The sequence below is a fragment of the Anguilla anguilla genome, chromosome 11 (assembly GCF_013347855.1).
Source record: "Anguilla anguilla isolate fAngAng1 chromosome 11, fAngAng1.pri, whole genome shotgun sequence".
Lineage (NCBI taxonomy): Eukaryota > Metazoa > Chordata > Actinopteri > Anguilliformes > Anguillidae > Anguilla > Anguilla anguilla.
Genome location: NC_049211.1, coordinates 19,667,146 through 19,680,740, shown reverse-complemented (window position 1 = coordinate 19,680,740; position 13,595 = coordinate 19,667,146). Strand labels below are relative to the sequence as shown.

General features: G+C 41.1%; 1 protein-coding gene across 1 annotated transcript; it reads right to left on the bottom strand.

The window, feature by feature from the left end:
* Window positions 1-1,148: 1,148 nt before the first annotated feature.
* zgc:113278 (uncharacterized protein LOC541528 homolog) lies at window positions 1,149-13,591 on the bottom strand. Its single transcript, XM_035383172.1, has 11 exons — window positions 13,244-13,591; window positions 12,104-12,164; window positions 11,758-11,876; window positions 10,631-10,747; window positions 10,448-10,506; window positions 9,650-9,734; window positions 7,638-7,708; window positions 6,496-6,600; window positions 5,810-5,953; window positions 4,760-4,920; window positions 1,149-4,382 (listed from the first exon to the last, which is right to left on the bottom strand). The coding sequence occupies exons 1-11, from the start codon at window positions 13,361-13,363 to the stop codon at window positions 4,309-4,311; spliced, it is 1,116 nt and encodes a 371-aa protein (XP_035239063.1). The 5' UTR covers window positions 13,364-13,591; the 3' UTR covers window positions 1,149-4,308.
* Between the last annotated feature and the right edge of the window lie 4 nt (window positions 13,592-13,595).

Below are 13,595 nucleotides of genomic sequence, written 5' to 3'. Positions count from 1 at the left end.
CATGAAATTACATGTCTTATTAAATATAGAATTTCAAATGAGCTACATTAAATAAGTACTCCTATTTTAATGAAGCTAATTTATATGGAAATTAAACATAATCTACACAATTCAGAGACCGATTCATCTTCATTGAATTCAAAGGGGAGAAGAGAAAAATAAAACATTTTTACAATTACTTGTCTCAAGTGTGCAGATATAAACTTAGGACTTTGTGTTGGTGTTTTGAAACAATAGCATCTGACTGAAAAATGACAATACCTCAGTTTATGAGAGGAGATGTATAGCTGCAATGAAAAGCACACCACAAAGAATGACCGTCAGGCAGCAACAAAGGTTTTTAGTGGAGACCCACTGGGATTCCCCATGTGGAGGTGTGGGTGTATGAAAAAAAACATACCAGCCATGTTATGTGTCAGGTGATAGTTTTTTCAGTGAATCACTCCATGGATTAATTAAGTGCTTTGAGGCAGGAGAGAGAGGGGGGATGGGTGAAGAGGGATAGCAAGAGACAAGAGAGGGTGGAGGAGGTAGAAGGCACTCGTCCTTCTGCTGGATTATGTAATGTACCTCGTGGGCAAGTAAATCCATAAACAGTGACTTCCACTGAACAATGAATCTTTTTGCTTGCTAATGTTTTAATATCTTATTGTTTCTTACTTTCCTCAGTCTTCTACTACCACTGTGTGAGTACCCATTTTCATTTTAAGACTGCTTCATCAATCCTCCCTTTCCTTCTTGTTCTCTTGGCTGGATATTTCTACAGAAGAAAGCTCTTTCCAGGCATTGCATATGTGTGGTGATTTATTAATGCAGAGAATGCATGTGGCTGTCCTCTGCAAATCTGTCAGATGAAAAGCTCAAGGGCTCCTTCTAGTGGTCTTTCAATGTCACTGCTCTCACACAATGGATGGGTGGGGCAGAGTGGTGGTGATGGTGGGGGTGGGGGCGGAGTAAAACCCCAGTTGTGTTTCCATCACAACGGAGATTGTTACCTAGTTTTCCATCGATCAACTCAGAGCATTGGCCTCACCTTCAACAACAAACACTCTATTGTTTCTCTTCTTAATCTCTGACAGAAAAAATAAAAACCTCAGAGAGAAAACCCTTGTGTACTTCCATATAAAATAACAATGGTGACTACCTGGTTAATCAATCAAGATTTTATTTGAACCAAAAAAAGAAAAAGAAAGATTTGCATAAATACATAGGCTCAAGAACATATCAGTGTCAGTACCTTTTATAAAACCAATACATTGGAACATCTATAGGCAAGCAAATGAAAAACATCAGTGCATATAAAATATCACAGTGAAAAATAAATCTGATTAGGTTCAATGTATCTGCTGTAAAACGTTGAATAGACTTTGGTGCACTTTCTTGTAGTTTTTGTTGGGCAGAGTTTTAAACCTGAAGGCAATCAGTTAGCAAGGATTCCATGAAGAATGCCTTATTTATCAAATTTGCAACTAATGAAGTGCAGATACACTGTTAAGAGTTAGCAAATGTAAATTCCATGAACAGCTCAAATTATTCCATCATGACCAACTAACTGTGACAAAAAGAAAGCTAAAAGAAATTAACAGCTCTACTTATTGTTGTGCTATGTTGTATATTCAAAAACAGTAAGTGCAAAAAAAAAAGGATGGTGTAACTACTACATCAATGGCTGGCCAATGTCATTTAAGTTTTCTGTAGCTCTCATGACAAACATAGAGGTCATGCCCTGGCAGAAGGCCCTTAATCAGGATACACAGCAAACTGAAACCACATGGGCAGAAGTATTAGAAAAGACAAAAACAAAAACCTTGAATACAACTTCGCTGCCAAGCATTTAGTCCCACCTAATGAATCTGAACAGCCCCACCCACAGGCGGAATGCATGCCATTGGTGGATTGGATTTCTGTCATGTGACTTGACCACTGCTATTTAATCAGGCTCATGTTGCAGTTACATAAGATTTTTTGCCTTTTGGACCCACACCTTCAGAGTAGTATGCTTTCACTTCTGTTATTATTATTTTTTTTTAAATCACTAATGAGGCTTCAAATTATAAATATAATGAAGCTGAACTTTCTACAGTTGTTGAAATTCTATAAAAATAGTTTTAAAAATCTGACAAAACTTTTCATGAATATCCTATATTTATATAGATTTTTTTTCTACACATCAGACAGTAACAGGCTATGTCAAACATTCCTTCCCTCCTAAGAAAATGCCATACAGAGTGAAATCTGTTCTGCTCCGTTTTACTCATACAGAGTAAAATTCTGAACTGGCAGATATTTTAATGTAATACTACTGCCTGAATGACCACTGAACCTTCTCAGTTAAAATTCATCCTCTCTTCTGTACTTTTAATACATGTGGACAGTTTCACTATACTTTCCTATTCCGGGCAATTTAAAGGGAGCTCACTGGCTCTTTCTTAAGTGTTTTTTAGGCTAGGTTTTAGCCAGGGAACAGGGCGTACAAGTTCATATCTATTGATGGCATATCAAAATCACAGGGAAGGAACAAGTCTCTTTCAAACCATTTGGCAAACAAAGCAGCATACTCCAACTCACTCTCAGCAGAATCCTGCTGGGAGGGTGGGGATTTGGGAAGGGGGGTAATAAGAGTTGGGGAGGGTATGAAGTGTATGAAGGATAAGGGCAAAGAGAGAAATTTCGATTGTATTCATTGAACATACTGAAACCTGAAAAAATACTTTGTTACAAGTTTCTGTATTAGCATCACAACTCAATTCAAGAAGAAAAAATAAAAAGAAAACAAAAACTCGAGGACCAAACCAGTTCTCTTACGTTTTTCCCCCTGATGACAAACATGAAAGCGAGGCACTGCCATATTAGTTATCTCCACAAAACGTAGCACTGCCTCCCTCGCTAAAGAAACACCCCACGCAGAGAAAAACATGCACATATACACAAAGCTGTTCTATTGCCAATCAGGGTCAACGTCATCAAGTCGGTTTGTACAATATTCTGTTTAAGGACACTTTGAATTCTGTTGTTTGGATCAAATGCATAAAAGTGCTTTGCACTGCACTCCATATAGGAAGACTTTACAAAGCACTGTTAAAAAAAAAGAGAAAACAAATATAAAAATTGTCCACTGGATGTAAAAAGGCCACAAAATGCTTGTACTAAAGCCATCTAAATGTCTCTTTTACCAGCCGTAGTTTTAGCTGAATCCACATCATTCTGTACTTGACTTTGAAAATGTCAATCGCAGAGTGATATACAACTATTATAATCACACAAAACAATTAGCACGAAGGGGACAAACCCAGGAGGCACGCCACAGTATACCCTGTGCACCAAAAACTGAACAGCACGCTTTCAGCCAGAACAGCAGGCCTTGTAGTCTATCCTTCCTGGCCTGCTAGACCCATACCTTTGCTACACCCAGAGGGCACTCGGAAAGCTACTTCTGCTAGGGTGATTTGTTTCCAGGAAAGTTCCACAAACCATGGTCACTGGCAAGTCTTCCGTCCACACAACTAAGACCACTGCGCACTACATGTGATGCACAGTACAGTTTTAATGTGTGCATTTGCCATGCATCGAATAAATAAATCTTAAAACATCACAGTCTAATTATGGTATCATCTTGTTCCGTTTCATTTTGCAAAGGAAACGTTTGATTTCACCTGCTTTGTTTTTTTCCAGGGCAGAACCGCATTGTATGCAGTGTGCAGGATGCTTTAGCTGGACGAAAGCTTTAGCCAGACAAGTGCAAACCATGTATTTTCCACATTTTAAACTAAAAAGGGTCTCTGTCCACACAGCCTGAAAGCAAAGGATATCATGTAAATTCTACTGGATTTTAACTGGCAAAAAACTGTTTCAGAATTAAATCCAAAGAAAAGATCCACATACAAGTTATTACCTGCAACTTATCTGTACTTTCAGTATCAGGCATTTACCACAGTGTTTGGTAAAGAGGAAACGGCTCCGCAACCCTGTCGGTAACACTCACAGTAGTCTCTCTTCATCAGCTGTTTACCACACTGAGGTCTACTGCTCTGCAGTGTCACATGATTACACACAAGCACAGCAACATCCCGCAAGCACAGAAACAATCAGTAGAAAAGATCTTCGAGTGAAGCAATCTGTGAGAAAACCAAACCCAAATCTTCAAAGGAAAACAACTGCTGTTTATCCATGTTGTTTGTTGTTTAACCCAAAAGATACAGATATGGTTCCTTTACGAGGTTCTTTTGAGACCCAGGAGGCAGAATCTTTTCTGAAGGCGAGACAAGCGTGCCACAGCGAGAGCTCAGCTCGGTCTTCTCACAGCTCTCTCTACGAGGCTTTTGGTTTTCGTGCACGAGGTGAAGTTCTGTCATCTGATTTCATGACTCCATTGGCGGCACTTCCTGCAAAATAAATAAGCACATTTCAGATATTCCACAAGGGATCTCTGATATATTATTGGACACGCACACAGTGGGCAATCCTAGGTTCGGCCCGTAGAACACAAAGCTGATGCAGGTGTCTAGATGCTGTGCCAACTGGGCCATAGGGTGAACTCATGATCAGGGTGTTGGGCTCATTATCAGGGCTCACGTAGGCACCTCAATTGAAGTTACAAAAGGGAAGAGTCAAATGAGCAACAAAAGCCCATTTAAACTCTATCACACACACAGCAATATTAATTCAATGCAAATTGATTGGAAAACCCAGCCACATGCAACTGGGCCTTCGGCACACATGATGCACGGCTGTCTCATTGTGAAGGGTGTTCGATCTTCACCTCTGGTTGAGTCTTTTTTGGAGGGCTTGCTCTTTGGGCTGATGACTCTCTTTTTGGTGGCCTGGATCTGGCTGTGCTCCCTCCACTTCTTCAATTGGAAATTGATGAACTTCCACATCATCCACGCTTGTGTGAGACAGATGGCAGCCAGGCAGCTGAACCTGGAGGCGGAAAGATGACAACTGAAGTGACCCCCCAGGAAAGCCTCTGAAAGCCGCAGGAGAGTGTGGGCAGCAAACGCTTAAGCAGGTCATTTGCAATTATCATCTGGACACCAACTTCAATTAGCTCGCTTCCAAGACCTCGAGTAGGAAGAGAATCATAAAATGTGACAGCACTCACAGTATTTTCCATCTCAGCAATTACCAGGGCATAATTACAGATATGCGCAACCAAATCTCCTGTCCTTCTGTTACCAAGACCATAGTTCATATGACACTATGCTTGAAACTGCTGAGAGTTACAATCTGAGAGTTTGCTTTAGCTGTGTTTGTACGGAGAATGACAGTCTAAAACTGGGGGTTCCTAAGCAAGGGTCCAGGGACCTCTCAAAGGTCTTAGAGAGAGTCCCAGACAGTTTTCACCAAAATGAAAAACATTTAGATGAAGCATTCTTTATTAAACTGTGCTCATTACATAGTGATATGTATTGTACAAAATAGTGACAGATCCTCTATCCATCCATTATCTATACCCACTTATCCTGGTCAGGGTCACGGGGAGGGCTGGAGCCCATCCTAACACACTGGGCAAGAGACAGGAATACACCCTGGACAGGCCGGCAATCTATCGCAGGGCACACACACCATTCACTCACACACTCATAGCAAGGGGCAATTTAGAGTCTCCAATTAGCCTACCTGTATGTCTTTGTACTGTGGGAGGAAACTGTAGTACCTGGGGGAAACCCACGCAGATATGGGGAGAACATGCACACTCCACACGGACAGGCCCAGGCTGGGATACAAACCCACGACCTTGGTTATTTAGAGGACCCTGAGATCAAAACGTTTAGGAACAAAGCAAGGGCAGAGTGGGAATGGGACTTGCCTGATAGTCAGGACATTGAAGTTTCCATCAGCGATGGAGAACCCCTGGTTTTCCGTACGGGACAAGCCGAAGCCAAAGGTGAGGACAGAGAGGGTGAGGGTGAGGAGGCGAGCGATGACGAAGAGCAGTGCCCACAGCGTAAACCTGAGGGGGAAGACAATGGCCTAACAGCTGAAGGTCATAGGGTCATGGTGGTAAGGATAAAGCAGAACACCACTCCAAGAAACGAGATAAACTGGCCTTAGGAATGCAACTTGGTAATGTTATTATTGTGCTCTATAGTGATAGTCTTGTGCAGTACATATTTTAGGTACTCTAAATTTGGCAGGAAATGTGACAGGGCACCATTTAAGCCTTACTAAAAGCACTGACATACACACAACAGGATTACAAACAGAACAGACCACGTGACCATAAGATCATACAACAAATTCAATGCAAGACGATGCAGACCTGACAGACTTTCTGATGGGATCCTTTTCACAATCCATTTTTCTTAGCATTAATGATTTACAAACAAACATATGCAATCCTTACTGGTTCAAATGCTTTCAAAAGCATGCCTTAAAATGCATGTGCGCTGGGTCTACAGAGCACACTCCTCAGTATGTATGCTGAGTAGGTGGAGACACCATGAGCCGGATGACTCGCTGAATTGGGCTGATGAGCGCGGGCGGGGAACGTACCCTTTCTGCTTATTCTCATCGCTGAAGTAGAAGAGCCGCGACGCGTGGAACAGCAGCTCCACCAGGTAGTGCGGCACCAGCAGGATGAGGCCCAGACGGTGAAGGCTGAGAGGAGACAGGAGGACACGCACGCAGAGCATGAGCTACTCAAGGTTCAGCATTTAGAAAAATAAAAACCGCACGAGTGATTTACTCTCAGATATAAACAACAGCATTTCAATTTCAACAAAGGCCTGGGCATAAGCGGGGATATTTTGTTCGAGAAGAGGCATGTCAGGACAATGACAAGGGCGGTACTTCCTACCCTAGGGTCTCCAATATCATTACAAAGGGGCCCGTGGCAGGAGTCCAAGAACACAGACAGTCACAATTAATAATCGTGTTCAGGCATACTGTTCGTTTGTCAAACGTGGGTGGATCATATTTTTCAACAGTCCAGCAGTCCTGCTTTAACAGCACTGAATATTCTACAGAGAGAAACAATAGGAAAAGGTTACAAATGACTTATTTTCCAGAGTTGGTGTGGCATCAGTTCCCACAACCCAATTTATGCTTTCAGGCAGACTGCACATCTTCACAAAGAGCAGCATTTGCCTGATCAAAGCTAATAATGACAGCTTTAGACATATATTGTTGAAATGTACACTTTGTACCTTGGCCTGGATGGATAAAGATGAACACTCCATACAATAAAATAAATAACACACAGGCACAAAGCTGTATATATTGTATTGTCACTCATGATAACATTTTTTTTACATGTACTACATAACAGGCAACCTATGCAAAAAATCTGAGCTATTCTACTAATGCTCAGTACTCCTCACTGTGTCTAAAGCAGAAGGCCCTGCCCAAGTGCCTCGTGAAAGGGGGCAGGTCGCCCTTTTCGGAAAGAGATGAGTCATGCCAAGTACCCAGCTTGGATCAAACCCATCCTTCCATTGTTTTTCCCCTCTCAGCCACCCCACAGTGAACATGTCAGAGTGGACCATGTCAGGAAAAGAACGGCCACAGGCCATCAAAACCAGACACAGAGCGGCATTATTACCAGGGGTAGTAACCTTGCAGCTAAAATGGCATTTCCCCTGTATTTATTAAAATGCAGTCAAATGTTGAATCGGACCCAGAGAACATCCACTTACTTTAAGACATAGGCTCCAGCAATGTGGAAAATGTAAAGGCAAATATAGTACAGCTGACGAGGGATATCCTCCTAGGAAAGAGAACACAAAATGACATCACTTACCAATCTCACATGCCAGAAATAACTGCAAATATTTTTAACCTCTATAATTTCCCCAACTGTGACTGCTGGTCTGTCTCATCCAAACACTATCCTCTCTGGGTCATGCATGCCTGTTTTTTTTTTTCACCCTGCAGCCAATCAATTGAGCTCTGGAGTTATTGGACAGGATGACATCATAACTAAAATATCTGGTGCCAGCCCATGCAGGCACCTGATCAACTACACGCGTTGCTATTACACAATGAAGCATGGAATACTCTGCCAGCTAACTCAGCCACTTCTGCAGTTTGGTCTGACAACACTGCTCAGGCTAACTATGCACTGGCCTACAGGCTCCAGGCCAAATTCCATTCAGATCTGAACTGAGTGGCATGCAACAGCATAAAAGATTGCAGGTGTATGTACTATAATGCCAGCACCGTGGATGATTATTTAGAAAAACAACAATTTAATTCAACAGTAACAAATTGGACTTAAAGTACAAGATACAAGATAAAGTAATATCATTGCCTAGGTCAGTGCTCTCCAACAAAGGCCCTGGAGTTCACCCAGCCAGTTTTCACCCAAAATCACCAGTGGAGTGCAGCCACTCATTAAATGCTAATAATCAAGTCATTTTTGTAATCAGGTATACAGAATTCAATTGGGATTAAATTTAGTTTTGCTCAGCATTGAACACTGAACGTTTCATCTTTTAAGACCAAACTGACTGAAATTCAACCAGTGCTGAAGGAATGTAAGAGACATGGACGAGTGAGAGCATTGTTCTGCATTTATTTTTGCAATCAGTTATCGTGCCCTATTTTCTCCCTTCACAATAACATCCTTTGTCAATCTGAGAGTTCAGAGGAAGACACTTTCTCCCCCAGCTTGCTGCCTGCCTTCATTTCTATTCAATATGCAGGCTACCAGGCTAAGCTACGCAGTCCTTGTATGAGAGGAGTACACTTCATGCGCAGCTCATGCAGGCAGACATGATTCAGGTAAAAATGGCAGACTGTACATGACTGCTCACGCTCAGTTGGCTTTGTGAGGAGGCTGTTTTTATTGCCGCTCGGAAACTAAATACCGGCTATAAAAACCTGACAGAAGAAAATAAAAGGGCACATAGTTCCAATTACAAGGGCATACAAAGCCATAAACTCTTTCATCAGGCTGCCCTGACCTCTTATTTTAAGTAATTGGGCTTCCAGTGTGGGTACCGCTTTGTGGATGGATTGAATACAATAAACCCTGAAGCCCTTTCCATAGCTCAAATGATTACTCTACAACCACTTTTTATTCTATGCTGATATTCTGTCAGTTGAATATTTTGCATATCTTATTTTACAGCTCCCTCAAAGAATTTACGATGAGTCTACATAAATGGCTTTAATAAAACTGCGGTTTTTGTTGGTACATTATATTTTTTGAATAATTATTTTCCATTCTGGTTGCCACTAACCAGTTATGACACCTGATACTTCACAGGACACAGTAAAAAAAACTGCTTTATCCCTTTGCAGCTCATAAGGAACTTCCAAGTGTTATAATTTCCTTTTGTCAGACCCAACAGATACAATGACCCAGCCAAGGAGTAAACCTTTAGCAAATATAAAAAGGGAATGGAAATTTTAAAAGTTAAACCAGAGATAAAATTGTGTTGGTACCAGGCATTAGGATCGTATGTTAATCAAACTGGTTAATAGGGCTCCAGGAACAGAGTTGGAGACTATGGTTCTATTATTTATACATCACTAAATAAGTTCGCCAAAATCTTAGATGACTTCAGGACAGTATGAAAGCAAAGCAAAAATCAGTAATACATTCGCACAAACAGTTTTTTTCAAAAAATCTGTCTTGTTGTAATTTCCAGTGTGTTTTAAAAAAATGAGGCACAGATAGAAACGGCACCATGTACCCCCCTACCTTTCGCACTTTCTGAAAATAAAGCTCTGGCAGGGCATGGATCCAGTAGGCAATCTGGCAAATGTAGAAGAATTTCACCTGAAAACTGTGATAAAAACTGTACTTAGCTACAATATACATAATACATTAGTTTGCCCACATTGTCACACAGGTGAACAACTCATGGGAAAAGGGATGTGAGAAGAGTAGACACCACTGGTCTCGCTGAACACAGGTCATTGCTAATTACCGAGACTGACCATCCAATCATGCCATTATAAAATATACTTATTGTCGGGCAAGTATGGCTTGTTGAGTAAACACCTCATGTTTAAATCAATGCCCTAGACTGTTTCATACAAAACAACTACCGAGGGGAGCATTAGCACAGGCAACTGTCGTACATTTGCAAAAACTTTACTCATTTGTGATTGATAATAATCAAGAACTATCTTTTCTCAAGTTAGGGGCTAAAGGAAAGATGGCTTAAGAGACAGAGGCACATGATGATACAGCATTTCCACTTAAAAATTCAGAATAACTTCACATGGATTTTGTCAGTGTTGCATCCAAAATGGCCAGAGAAAGAACATATAAACAGCATCGCTGCGTCAGCAGAAATCACATCATTCCCATGACGCACATTTACACTTCACACACTGTAATGGGCGGTGAGAGCACTACTGGGGAATTCTCATCTTTAGGGGAACAAAGGCACTCCAACCTTGAAGGAAGGATTCTTGTTACAAGAACACCACAATCTTGAATTTTTTTCAGTGAAAACAAGGGAGATAAGATAAAAAAAGAAATGTAACTTACACCATGTGGTTATGAGGATAGCCCTCCCATAAGAACGTAGGATTTGTTGCAAATTCCTCCTGAAAAATACCAAATAAATTGATTTCACCACAATACAAATAACAAAGTGGAAAAGCTGTCTTTACAGAAAGTTCTTGTCTTGGTCTTCACTTTTTGGTGGGCACAGCTGAACTACGCCCTTACCCCTGTCAGGATGCTACTGCCCCAGATGAAGGAGAATAAGTAGAAGGCAGCAAGCTGGCCAGACTCATTAAATTTGCTGTGCTTGGTTTTTGAAAGATGCAGCCGTCGATTGATTTTCTGAAATGAGACATAGTAAAATATGTCAGTACTTCTACTGTGCAGTACAGAAACCATGAACCCTTTACTGTTCTCTCATAAATCAATATCAACACTCAAGAGGTTTCTGAACTCTGGGTGTGAACAACGAAACTTGCAGATGCAATTTAAAAAACCAGACATCCCAAGAGCATTAAAAAAATGTTAGAGTAAGGGGAAAATTATTTCTCTCCATAGAGAAGACCTAAGCATAAATTACATTAATGCACGTTTACAGGACTTCTGGTTTTTTCTTGCAGAGTGTGTGCCATCTTATAAGGTCATCAAGGGAACTAATCAACTCCCTTTCTTTCCTGAGTACCAGTAGGTCAATGCAAATTAATGTCATACTGAGTTTGTAACTATACCAATGAGTAAATATATGAATATACTTATATTGTTACCACAAATACACTGCCTGTAGCCTATATGAAATGTATTTCAATTTTATTTTGCACCTGCCAGATTTATTCAGATGTAACTGTCATTCTTGATAATACAATATTGTATTTGGTTGGTCTTCTTCAATGTACACAGGCACAGATGCGCACACACACACACTAGTATACAACTATAAAACAACAGCAGAAGAAACGTCAGTAACATCAACATATACAGCATTCTGTGACAAAAACACAGAGAAACTGCCAGTCGCTGCAATATCTCAGCAGAACAGCAGCCACCCAGAACAGGCCAGGCAGCAGAGTGTATATCACCCATGCAGACTGGCCCTTCAGAGCGGGTGTGTGTAAACATGTGGACAGGCACAGGATATCAAATGTGACTTGTGAAACGCATGAAGGAGGGAAGTCTGACAGGACTGGCACCCTCCCATCTTAGTGCAACTTGCAACTCAAGAGCGAGTGCCGAGATGACAGCAGGAGGGGATCTACGCTCTGAAATATCATCCCGGGTGCTCTCAAAAGCCACGGGAGGACACATAAAGCATGCTAGTGTGTATGCTTCAGGCTGGCATCGGGGAAATCGCTTACATCAAGAACGTATTCTTGGATCAAGGCGTGGAGTATAATGGCAATCAGCACATAGAAGAACACAGTTGCCATGTCTTTTGGTCCATATTGGTAAAAGTTTCCCGATTCAGGCCTGTCATCTGCACAAAACAGAAATAAAACAAATTTATCAGAAAAGCTTTAATAATTGTATATTGCTATTTTACAAAATATACATTGACATCACACATTATAGAATCCTGAATCTCTTGTATACCAGTTTTGCCTACTATTGCCTGTTTTGTAACAAAATGTTTAGAATGTAAAAAGCTCAACAGAATACACATTACATACACTCAAAGATTTTGAGACACAAATAGCAGCTTACCAAATGTATGAGTTACATTGTATTGGACCGTGATAAACATGATAGCAAACTTTGCTGTTACCTGTAAAATAAACAAAACACAAATTACTATTCACAAATTGCGGTGTTAGTGATTTATAGCCAAGTTCATTTAGCAGCATTTTAATGCTTATTTCAGGGACAGACCAATAAGCCTAACTGAAACGCGCCTCAAAAAAAAAAGAAAAAAAAGATCTGTAGTCTATGCATTACAGAGAATTCCTTCCATTATGCCTACATATACGTCCATGCACAGAACAACCAGGTCCAAGGACGGTGGATATTTATTGAAAATGCGGCTTCACGAAAGGCCAGTAATGACTATCATTGTGTAAAACGTGATTATTGGACGATACCCTGGACCACCACGCTGTGCATGGTTCAACACACCTTCAATTTTCTGCTAAGCTCAAACATTTAAATTCGGCCGAAGAATGTACAAATACTTTAAATACTGGAAAGCATTAAAACGTCCTTAAAGGGTTGGAATAATTAAGTATACTTCCGTTCATGTACTTCATTCATGCACGTTGGACCTGTACAGTAAAATTGACATTTCTGCACTTTTTATACATTTGTCAGTTCTTTATAATAAATGTATGATTGTTTCAGAATAATTAGGAATTTAAAACGCATGCACGTGTCCAATATGTTCTGGTTACAAACATTTTTCCAGAAGCTAGCAAACATTTTATCACTAATTCAACCTGCAAGTCCAATATTTTGACACACGTCAGTCAGCTAACAAGCTCTCAGAACGATCTGCAGAGGTTGTTAGCTAGCTTGCTAACGTAACGCTAGCGTGCTGAAGCCACTCTACAAAGTAACACTTCACCACATTTGGTCACTCTTTCCTGTTCTGTTGATCAACAATCAAAGCAAACCACTGTTATATTATAATGGGGCTTCACAAGAAAGTGACCAACAAAATGTAATGTATCCATGTATCGTTCCGAAATTGCCTGAAGCGCAGAAGTGTAGCAAGATACACTGGCTACAGTAGGGCCTCCTTCCTTGGCTGTGGATGTGATACATGAGAAGGGAGACACTAACGCCCAGCCCCCTTTGCGCTGTCAGTGAGCGAAATGTTTTGCATGTGCGATAGCTTTTTTAATACTGTACCTCGAACATCAGTCCCAGCAGAATGACCATGGCAACGCACGAAACCATATCCGCGTGATTCTGGATCACGAACTCGTGGCTCAGTACCGGTGGGCTCTTGTTCTTCTTTCGGAAACCCATGGCTGACAAGTCTCGCTCGCAGACTCACTCAGTCGCACAGTGCACCTGCTTATACGCCCAGGTATTACCGCCCTTTCGCACCCTCCACGTACTGGTCAATGTGGTGTATTCTTGGTCATGAATTCAAAGTAATGACATAGATACACTAAACGTATACACCACGCACGCAAGCCCCGAACCCGTCAGATGTACCCTCCCAGTTTCTACTCCAGCCTCATTCATGAACCGCCCA

Coding starts and splice junctions, on each gene's coding strand:
- zgc:113278 (XM_035383172.1), bottom strand. CDS start 13,363: ATGGGTTTCCGAAAGAAGAACAAGAGCCCACCGGTACTGAGCCACGAG. Junction 11,877..12,103: donor CAATGTAACTCATACATTTG/GTAAGCTGCTAT, acceptor TGTTTTGTGCAG/ATGACAGGCCTGAATCGGGA. Junction 10,748..11,757: donor TCCAAGAATACGTTCTTGAT/GTAAGCGATTTC, acceptor GTCTCATTTCAG/AAAATCAATCGACGGCTGCA.